General features: G+C 58.9%; 1 protein-coding gene across 1 annotated transcript; it reads left to right on the top strand.

The window, feature by feature from the left end:
* Positions 1–1,764: 1,764 nt before the first annotated feature.
* LOC134047847 (PHD finger protein 13-like) lies at positions 1,765–5,139 on the top strand. Its single transcript, XM_062499302.1, has 5 exons — positions 1,765–1,866; positions 3,384–3,476; positions 3,786–4,398; positions 4,713–4,751; positions 4,865–5,139. The coding sequence occupies exons 1-5, from the start codon at positions 1,765–1,767 to the stop codon at positions 5,089–5,091; spliced, it is 1,074 nt and encodes a 357-aa protein (XP_062355286.1). The 3' UTR covers positions 5,092–5,139.
* Positions 5,140–10,480: the final 5,341 nt, after the last annotated feature.

The following is a 10,480-nucleotide window of genomic DNA, read 5'->3' as shown; positions in this document are numbered from 1 at the left end:
TGGTTGAATTAAAAAACGGTGACATAACAGATGCATCACACAACTGGAACACTGCAATGGAGGGCTACAAGATTGAAGGAGAGGCAGGGGTGTGGGACTCTCCTAAGGAAAGGACAGATAGTGAAGAGCTACCTCTGAGTAACAGCCATGAACAGGTTGAGAGCCTGTGGGTAAAAATCAAGTACAGGATCAGCAAAGACAGCCTGTGTTTGTTTGTCTACAACAGGCTGCCTGGTCGGGAGCAGGAGAAGGGGGTCTGCTGATACAGCTGCCTTGCTTCAGCTACGCTGGCAAACTTGGGGTATCTCTGAGTCCTGCATCCAAGTTGTTTATGAAAATTTGAAGAGCATTGGCCTTAAAATTGAGCTCTGCAGAACCCCACTAATGACCTGTCACCAGTCTGTTGTCACCCCATTCACTATAACCCAACCCCTGAGCCCACTGCTCACTCATCGTATGACATATTTATCCATCCATGGGCTGGACATTCTGTCCAGAAGAATCCTGGGAGAGACAGAATTGAAAGCTTTACTGAACTCCAAATTTTGTATCAAGGCTTCCCTACATCAGCTACTTGATTTAAGATGTCCTTGAAGGAGATTGAAGTTTCTGAAGCAGAACTTTCCCTTTGTGAACCTGTGCTGGCTGATGCCCGTGTTGTCCCTCACGTATTTTTTCCGTAACTCTCAGAATAATCTCCGTAATTTTACCAGGCAGTGAAATGTGACTGACGGGCCTGTAGTGCCCAGGATCGTCCCTCTTGCCCTTTCAGAAAACTGGGAAAATGTTTGCCAATTTCCAGTCAAGTAAGATCTCTCCAGATTCCCATGGCAGCTCAAAAATCATTGAGAGAGGTCTCATAATGACATCCACCAGCTCTTTTGAGTACTCTTGGATGAATTCCATAAGGCCCCATACACCATCCCTATAAAGGGATTCAGCTGAAACAGCAGACCCTACACAAGTTTGAGATTGACTGGGAGTTTATCATTCTCACAGCCATGGTCCTCCAGCTCAGGGACCCCTAGAGCCCATCACTGGTGTTGAAGGCTGAAGTGAAGAAGGCATTAAACATCTTTCCCTCGTCTATATACCCGCCTGTGGGGTACCCATCCTGATCCAGTAACGAGAAAATGTGAATTCTGGGGCGGTTTTTGCTGTCGACATATTTTTAAAAAGAGAGAGAGACTTTTTACACAGGCAGGGATGAGAGAAAGGGGGATGGCTTTAAAGTGAAAGAGGGGACACTTACATTGGATATTCGGATGAAATTCTTCCCTGAGAGTGTGGAGAGGCAGTGGCACAGGTTGGCCGAAGCAGCTGTGGATGCCCCGGCCCTGGAGTTGTTCCAGGCCAGATCGGACGGAGCACCCCGGCGGGGTGGGTGCCGCCCCGCCCCCGGCGCGCGGGGACCGTTCGGACGCGGTGTTCCCCCGAGCCCCAACATTCCATGAGCCGCGACCCCGCGCGGGCGGTGGGCGGTGCCTCGGCGTTGCCGTTGGCGGCGGGTCCGGACGAGTCCAGCCCCCGGCTGAGCTCCCGTGTTCGGTACCGGGAGGGGCGGACACTCACCGGCACACCCCCCCCCCCCCCGCACCGGGACGGTCGGTGCGAGGCCCCGCCCCCGCCTTCCCCGCCACCAGGTGGCCCCGCCCCTGCGGCCGGGGCGGCGCTCGAGTCTCGCTCCCACCGGCGGCGGGCACCGCACCGCACCGCACCGGGACTGCTACCGGCACCGGGATTGCTACCGGCACCGCCACCGGCATGAGCGCCGGCGGGCAGCCGGCGGAGCCCTGCCCCCGCGGCGGGCCGTGCTCGGCGGGGAGCAGCCCCGTGCCCAGCCCCGCGTCACCGGCGCCCGAGGAGGTGAGCGGGGCGGTGGGGAGCGGATCGTGGAGGGAGGCGGCTGCGTGGGGGTGCGGGGCCGCCGCGGGGTGCCCTCGGGAGAGGGAGGGGATCGTCTGTGTGTGCGCGGAGGGGGTGGGCTCGTGTGGCTGTGTGTGTGCGGGGGGAGAGTTCCTTCTGTGCATGTGTGTGCTGGGGGGGTCCCCTCTGTGTGTGTGAAAGGGGGAGGGGGTCCCTGTGTGTCTCTGTGTCCGGGCGGGTCCTCTCTCTCTGGCTGTGTGTACGGGGGGGTTCGCTCTGTGTGTGTGTACGGAGGGGGGTGCCCTCTGCGTGGCTCTGTGTGTGCGTACGGGGGGGTTCCTTCGGTGTGGCTGTACGGGGGGGGGTCCCCTCTGTGTGGCCATGTGTGCGGGGATGGGGGGGGTGTGTGGGTTCCTCCGTGTGTGTCTGTGTGTGCTGGGGGAGCCGTGTGTCGCGGAGGGCCTCGCGAGGGAGCGCTCTGTGCGGGGGGGTGGTTGTGCTGGAGGGGGAAGCTCGGCCGGGAGGGCTGGGGGGGGCTCCGTGTGTGTCTGAGCGTCTGTGTGTGCGGGGGGAGCGGCTCCGTGTGCGCCCGCGGGGGCCGTGCGTGGGAGAGGAGCCCTCGGGGGGCGGCTGTGGGCACGGGCGGGGGATGCCGCCCCGGGAGGGGCGATGGCGGCACTCGGGGTCCCCGTGAGGGGGCCCGGAGTGGCCGGGTGGGCTGGGGGCTGCGGAGGTGCCGGGTTGCGCGTGTGCGTGAAGGGGAGCGGGGGGTGCTTCGCGCCGGTCCGGGGGGAGCGGGGGGGTCCCGTGCCGGCGCGGTTGCCGAGGGCGCGGGGGTGTCGGTTTGGGGGGCGGGGTCCCCCCCGGCCGGTCGGCCGGGGCAGGACCGGCAGCGCGGCGCCATCTTGGGAGCCATCAGGTGCCCGGCGCGGGGACGGGCGGTGCGGGGGGGCCGCCCCCGACACCCCCTCCCGTCCCCGGCCGCCGCCGCGGGGGGAGCGCTGCTGGCCCGGCCCCGGCTCCCCCTCGATCGGCCGCGGGGTGCGGGGCCGCCCCGGGACCGCCGGTGCTGCCGGCGGCGCCCGGCCCTCCCACCGCTCCCCGCCCCGCGGGACCGAGCTCCGAGCGCGCCGGGCGCTGTCCCGGGAGCGTCCCCCATCCCGGAGTCACCGCTCGCGGGCGGACATCCCGGCACCGGGCCCCCGAGCCTCTGATTCAGGCTCCGCCGGCGGCTGCCGGGCTCTGGGTGTCCCGGCATGTCGTCACGGTGTCGTCGCGTGTGTCCGGCCCTCCCTCCCCCCGCCACCACCCCGCCCGGGGATCTGGGTTTAAAGGGAAGGGCTGCATTTGCCTCGGCGGATGATGAAGACTTACGGGAAGGATGGATGTTTGGGTGACCTCGATATTCTGTGCTTGGGAAACTGCCGGGTGGTCCAGGGCTGCTGCCGGAGCCTGCTGTGATATCAGCTTGGTTGGGGTATCCCGGGAGTTTAATCCACTCGTGGTGTTTGTTGCAGCCACTTCAGAAACGGCGAAGAACAGTGGAGGATTTCAACCAGTTCTGCACCTTTGTTCTGGCCTATGCAGGCTACATCCCGTACCCTGAAGAGGTAAGTGTGCTTGCACAGTGTCCCTCTGCAAAAACACTGGTTCTCCTGGTCTCCGGGCCACGTGCAGACTCAGCTCCTGATCTTAAAGTCATGGATTGGTTTGGGTGGGAAGGGACCTTAGGGATTACTTAGTTGCAGCTCCTTTGCTATGGGCAGGGGTGCCACCCACTAGATCAGGTTGCTCAGGGCCCATCCAGTCTGGCCTTGGAAGTTTGGGTAGATGCTGCTGGAGAGTCATTCTCTCCTTACCTCAGATATCTGTGCTCTGGTTTCCCGTGCTAATCCTTCATCTTCCCCTCTTGCCACTAGTATGTGCCCTGGACCCATGGAGGCAGCATGAGCCCCCAGAACAGCACGGGGAGCACTCAGGACAGCGACAGCTCAACCTCATCTCACTCCTCCGATGGCCACATTCCCATGGACAATAGGAAGAGCAGGAATGCTGTGGCCAGGGGAGCTGTGGGCAGTGGCCTGCTAATGAACAGCCCTGCTTTTTCTACTGCCTTCTACAATGTGCGGCCCCAGCAAATGAAACGGAAGAAACCACCAGCAAAGAAACGCATTTTGGAGCAGGAGGTGAAGAAGAGGGTGCCGCTGAGTGCTTGGAAGGATTTTGGGGCAGAGCAGGATGGGGTGAAGCAGCTGGCTGCTTTGGCAGGACAGCTGTCTCCTGTGAAAGAGGAGCTATTGGAGCCTTCTCTCAACCCGCCTGGGGACCCCCAGCCCAACTCCCTCCTGGAGGAGCCAATGACGGAGGAGAAGGACTTGATGTACGGAGCACAGGGAACTGAGAAGCCAGCAGATGATCCTCAGCTCAAGGAGCACGACCCCTTCTCTGGAGAGAGGAAAAGCCCTAGTCCCTGTATTACCTTGGACCAAAGCACAGGGGAAGATACAAGCACAGAGACCTCCCAGCTCAGTGGTAAGTGTCTGGGGCACTGCATAGGGCCCTGCTGTGCTGCAACCAGTGCCAAACATTGTCCCTCCCTCAGCTGGAGGCCACCCTTGCTGGCCAGAGGGAGGGCCTGTCAAAAGTCCAAGCTTCTCCCAGCAAGAGGAATACTTTTGGGACCTGGGGAACTGAAGACCAGAGGGCAGGGAGCTGACCTGCCCTTTGGTAGCTCTGTTCTGCAGAGCAGGTGGTGTAGACCTGAAACAGGTCTGAAGTGGGGTGTAAGGCAGCATTACTTACCTAATTTTTTTTTTCTCTCTTTTTCCCCCCTTTTGCAACTTCAGTGGTCGAATTCACAGAAGTTCCCAACACCAAAGCAGAAGGTGAGTGGGGGCCTGTCCCACTTAACACCAGTAGGACTGTCTGGTCTGGCCACAACCAGACCTGCAGCTGGTAAGGTGGTGTTTGAGCAGTGTCTCTCTCTCTCCCTGAGCAGACGACGATGCCTGGGATCTGATCACCTGCTTCTGCATGAAGCCCTTCGCAGGGAGGCCCATGATTGAATGTAACGAATGCGCTACCTGGATCCACCTCTCTTGTGCCAAGATCCGCAAATCCAACGTGCCTGACATTTTCATCTGCCAGCGGTGCCGGGATGCCAAGCAGGAGATTCGCCGCTCAAACCGAGCTCGGACAGTGCCCCGCAAGCGCCTCGTTGACTGATGCTCCTGCAGAGCAGGAAGGCTGGGGGCCCCTTTTTAACCTGAAGACTTAGACAATCAATGCACTGGCAGGGGAGGGGCTGGGACACAGGGCCGGAATGTCCCCCTCACACCTCTAACCCCTGAAAGCTGCCCTGCGTGTCCTCCCTGAGGAAGCTCAGTTATCCCAGAAGTGTGCAGGGGGTAGGAGGATGGTCCACATGCTCATCCTTGGGGGTGGTGTTAGTGTTTGTGATCTCCTGGGGCCCCACATGCACTAACTGTTGGATCCCCTCTCCTCCTCACAGTCCCCCTCCAAAGAGCCCTGCCCATGTGCCTTCTGCACTTTCCCTGGGGGATGCAGGCCCTGCTCCTGTCCTAGTGACACTCAGTTCAGACCCCACCTGCCAGTCCCCATGACTATAATTCTTAACTGGGTTTTTTCCTACTTGCACATCTGGTCACTGTGGGACCACAGCTGGGGACAGGGTGTGGGACAGCCCCCGTCACACAGCAGCCCCCAGGCTCGTCCCTGTGCCTCTCTCCTCCTGTGGAAAGCCTGGGCCCCAAAAGTGCTTTATGTTTTTATAGTTAATTTGTATTATAGTTAATTTGTATTATAGTTACTTTGTATTATAGTTAATTTGTATTATAGTGAATTCTGGTCCTTGCCCTGTGGAGTGTGACTGGAGTCTTATGTATATAATAAATACTTTTGCCATAACAGTGGTGGCTTTGGCATAGGTCAGTGACCTTGGTTCTCACGTCCCTTGGGGACTCATCCCCTGCTTCCCTTCTGCTGTGGCTGGGAGGGGACCTGGTGTAGGGACACCTCTCAGCCCTGCTACGCCCCCAGGTAAATCACAAGCTGCAACAACAGGAAACGAGCAGACCAGTGCATCTATATTTAATTTGGCAATGACCACCTCCCCACGCTGCTGCAGTTTACAGGGATGCGCCATAGGTAGGTCCTCAGGACGTGTATGGCCTGGGGGACAACCTCTTCAGTGGGATACATGTTCCAGAGCCTGCAGGCATCTCATGGGGAACATCATGGGTTATTCTGCAGATACAGCAGGTCCGATGGCTCAGGGAGGAAGGGTGTCCGTGTGCCCTTGCTCTGATGCTTAGGGCACATCACTGCTTGGCTCAAAAGAGTTTTGCTCTTGGGCTCTGACAAATCTTCCTTGTCTCTATCTCCGCTCTGGTGGAGTGTAGTTAGAAATCAGTCCCAACAACTGAGATGCTAAATGTTCCAGTTTTGTTCACAAAATAAGCCTCTAATTCCAACACAGAGATATCATTGGCTTCATTTGCAGATCCAGAGGTGTGCCAGCTTCCCTCTGGCATACTGTTGGGACAGATGGGGGATGCAGTGAGGGTGACAGGACAAGAAGGAGCTGGGGCAGCCAGAAGGCACTGATTGTGGGGACCCTAACCAAGCTGGGTCCTGCTGGTACAACTTTTCAGTTCCAAGGCTGTGAAGGGTTCAAGAACAACAACTAACCTGTGTAACTTTTGGGTGTTAACTTCTACGCTAGGGGACAAAGCTGGAGTTATGCAGCCAAGCAAGTATCTAGTCGAGGTAGTCTATTCCTCTTTGGCGTAGACAGAGTTGCCTGCCTTCTGCTCCAGGTGTGGAATCACTGCCTCAGTGTAAAACTTCTCCAGCTTGGGCACTGTCTTCCCCCAAAACTCCCCATCAAACTCCACAGGGACCACAGCCGTCTCCTTGTTGGTGTGCACCACAAAATCGGCCCGCTGGAAGCCGGTGGTTCCCAGCTGGCACTGGACCTGGGTAAAGTAGGGATGATTCTTCTTCAGGGCATAGGAATCCCCATTCACCTCCAGGCAGAAGTCCTTGTCCTTGCAGGCCTCACGCACCGTCCTGTTCCTGTGCTTGTAGGGACACTTCACCTCAAGCAGCCCCAGGTCCTTCCCTGTGGCTGGATCCTTGATGATCCCATCTGGGCTGGCAGCAAGCCACTGTTTCTCCGGGTGAATGAAAAGGCCACAGTCCTCCACTTGCACTGGCTTGCCCCCCTTCTGTGATTTCTGCTTGTAGGCCTCCACAGCCACCTTCTCATTGCGGATCCCCCAGGACATGGCTGGGGTCTGCACCTTGGAGCCAGAGCTCACCACCTCTTTTAGGTAGGACTTGGGCACCTCATCTGTCTTGCTGTTGGCAAACTTGCTGTTGGCAATTTTGGGGGCCACGGAGGCAGTGATACGGTTCTCCCGCAACTCATACCACTTGGGGTTCTCCCGCTGGCCCCGGGTCTCCTTCTCCACCCTTGGGATGTCCAGGCTCTTTACAGGGGGCAGGAACCGGTCACAGGACTTGTTCAGGTCAGCCCCAGGCTGCTTCTTCTGTGAACACAGGTCAGTTCTGGCAGAACCAGCAGCTCCCTTGGCGTCAGGTGCCTTCTGGGTTGTAGAACTCTTGGTGGGTGCTCTGGTCTTGTCCCCAGCATCTCCTCGGGCTCTGCAGGATGCTGTGGATCTTGACTGGGCTGAGTCTGCCTTTGTCCCCCGACCCTGCGTGGGGGTGGTAGCCTTGGCAGCTGAAGTGCTTCGGGACTGGCTCCCTGCAGCAGCAGCCTTGGCCCGGGTGGCTGAAGTGGAAGGCGGGGGAGCCGTGGGGGCAGTTTTGGAGGCGGTTGTGGCCGCTCGGGGGGATGATGTGCCAGCAGACTCCTTCCTGGGTCTTCCCATTGCTACAAGTCACAGGATCTTACACTGTGGACATGGAATAAAGTTTAATGCTGATCTTCACAACACTTATTTCCCTTTTATTGGCCCTCTTGCGCCTGCTCCAGGGCACACTGTGTCCCTGCCAGAACTGCTACTTCCACACCTTCCCTGGGCTCACGTGTCACGGTGGAATGGCGGTGGCTCAGCTGGGGTGCTTGTTCCCCACTCCCCCTTTCCCGGGCCATCCCGAGGATAGGGCGAGGGCACAGCCGTCCCGAAGCCACCTCCGCCGGGACGCGGCAGCGCTGCCCGCAGGAGCCACTTTTGCCCGGGGACCAGGCGCGTTCCCCGCGGGCCCATCCGCTCGGCCAGCGGGGGTGCCGGACAGGCGGGGAGGGGAGCCCACAGCACCACCCCGGGGATCCCACGCGCGCTCCGGACCGCGGTGCGGAGCCGCCCCGCTCCGCCCGGTGCCGCCGCTCTCACCGCTCCGCCGCCGCTCCGGAAGCGCCTCCCGCCTTCCCCACGTGCGGCAGGAGGAAGGAGCTCCCGGAGGAAGGAGCTCCCGGAGGAAGGAGCTCCCGGAGGAAGGAGCTCCCGGAGGAAGGACGTGCGGCGCTGGGCGCAGCCGCCGGCCAAGCCCCCGGTCCCCGCTAGAGGGAAGCAGCCGCTCGGCCATTGGCGCCCTGGGATCTGCCTGGACATGTCCGCCCCGCTCCGGCCACACATCCCTCTGCTTTCCCCAGCATCGCGCCGCCCCCGGGACCCCCGAACATTTTACGCCGGGCTGGGGACAAATCCCGCAGCCCTGCCCGTGTGCGGGGGTCCGAGCCCGGCCCTCGCGTACCCCATCCCCGCCCGTGGGCAGAGGGCTGAGCCTCTCGAGCTCCACTGTGAAGGGACAGGCTGACCTGACGGGACCCCGCCGAGCCCTGATGGTCCAAGCTGATCTGAACCTCCACGTCCCACCGCGAGCAGACGTTCGGGAGAAGCGCAGGAAGATGGAGCAGCGATACCCACCCTTTGTGAGCTGTGGGACCCGCACCCGCTGTGCTGCCGTATGAGGAGGGTCCGGCGCAGGGATGGCACGACACCTCCGGCACAGCCCCACCTCTGAGCTCGCAGAGGCGTCACCGGCACGGCAGTTTCGGGTTCCTCAAATCCGGGCGGTTTCGGTTTTTCCAGAGAGCCCTGCGGGGCGGCAGCCGCGAGATCCCCCACGGGGATGGGTGCGTGACGGCGGTGGTAATGAAGAGACGGGGTCTTCATGATAAGCTTGCATTAGGCCATGCAGCCATGAAGCCCTTCACTGGTACACAAAGCAAAGTTCATATACTTTTCCACCTATTGCTAAAAGCAGCACACCAATCATACTCGCGTTACCAGGCTATATTGCTTACTTGTAACTAAATAGCTTTGCTCAATCTATGCCTCGTTTAGGCAGAGTAGTATTTCGCATAAATCCCCATGAAATTGCAGGTTAAGCACCCCATACCAAGCACTTTCTTATCTCTTACATTCCTTCTTCAAAACCTCACTTACTCTTGCCAAGGCTTGCGGCATACTATGGCTAACACATCCATGTCGGTTGTTACAAGCTGAGCAATGCTCACAGTTCTGCTCTCTAGTTGTATTCCCACAAGTGCGCCGGGTATTTTGCCGAAAACAAATCCAGCGGCCACCAGTGCATGGCCCGGGTCTGTATCAGAACCAGGCACACGGGTTTCCTGCCCCTCCATCTACCTCTCCCAGCATCCTGGGAAGATTTCAGTTAGGCAGGCTGAAGTGCTGGCAGCATTTCCAGTCCCGCTTCCCAAGGATCCCAGATGTCTCCACCAGCCATCTCTATCTCTGATGATACGTTGTTCCATTTTGTCCCTCCAGGCCCTCTGTAACTCTCTATAGCTGGGCAGATTAGTATTACATAGGTTAAGTCAAAGTGTGCCTGATTTTGGCCAGAAACACCACCGGCACCTTCCTCCTCCATGGCTACCCATCCTCAGGATTTGTTTTATTAAGGAGCAGCTAAGCAGGATGCCCCTGCCCCTCAAGCCCTCTGCCTGTGCAATCTTCAGCAGGGTCTGAGGAACTGCAGCTGCATTGAGCACAGTTGCTGCCAGCCTGAGTTTTGGGTTATTCCCAAAATAACTAAATTCACAGGGCTTGCCTTCGACTCAGGACCTGAGAGCATCTGTAAAACCTCTGTAATCTGTGCCCCTTCCAGTAAGCCCTGTCAGTGGGTGATAATTCAGCTCAAGGACCAGGTGATCTGGGGATAAATACCCAGGTGCTGTTTGGTCCCTTGCAGCTGGTGGTGCGGTGTTACTGGGGTGTGAGGTTGCTGAATGGAGCCATTGGGCTGAGCTGGGTCTCTGTTTGCAGAGTTTAACACGTCTTAGCTCAGCACCCTGCTGAAAAGCAATGCCAAGCTCTCCAGGTTTATTTGTGTCTGTGATGAGCTGCTGTAGGGAAGGTGTGACAGAGCAGAGCAGGGACACAAACACCTGATGCCTGATGCTGCTGGGAGCAGATTGGGATGGAGCCCTTCTGTGTCTCCTCTGGAGGTTGCCAGCATGCTGGGGGAGGCTCAGCTGTGTCCCCAGCGCTGCACATGCCTTTGTTATTCACCTGCTGTCATGCTGGGGCCGACATCTGACGCTGTGGGCTGGCCAAGCTCCATCACCCCAGCTGGTGGCACTGAACCAGTGCTCACATTT

The sequence above is a fragment of the Cinclus cinclus genome, chromosome 10, assembly GCF_963662255.1.
Source record: "Cinclus cinclus chromosome 10, bCinCin1.1, whole genome shotgun sequence".
Lineage (NCBI taxonomy): Eukaryota > Metazoa > Chordata > Aves > Passeriformes > Cinclidae > Cinclus > Cinclus cinclus.
Note: the sequence above shows the minus strand (reverse complement) of the source record. Positions and strands in the feature narration are given on the sequence as shown.

Bases quoted from the DNA above. Each gene is read 5' to 3' on its own strand.
- LOC134047847 (XM_062499302.1), top strand. From the start codon at position 1,765: ATGAGCGCCGGCGGGCAGCCGGCGGAGCCCTGCCCCCGCGGCGGGCCG. The intron at 4,399-4,712 runs GTAAGTGTCTGG...TTGCAACTTCAG, and splicing joins AGAGACCTCCCAGCTCAGTG to TGGTCGAATTCACAGAAGTT. The intron at 4,752-4,864 runs GTGAGTGGGGGC...CTCCCTGAGCAG, and splicing joins TCCCAACACCAAAGCAGAAG to ACGACGATGCCTGGGATCTG.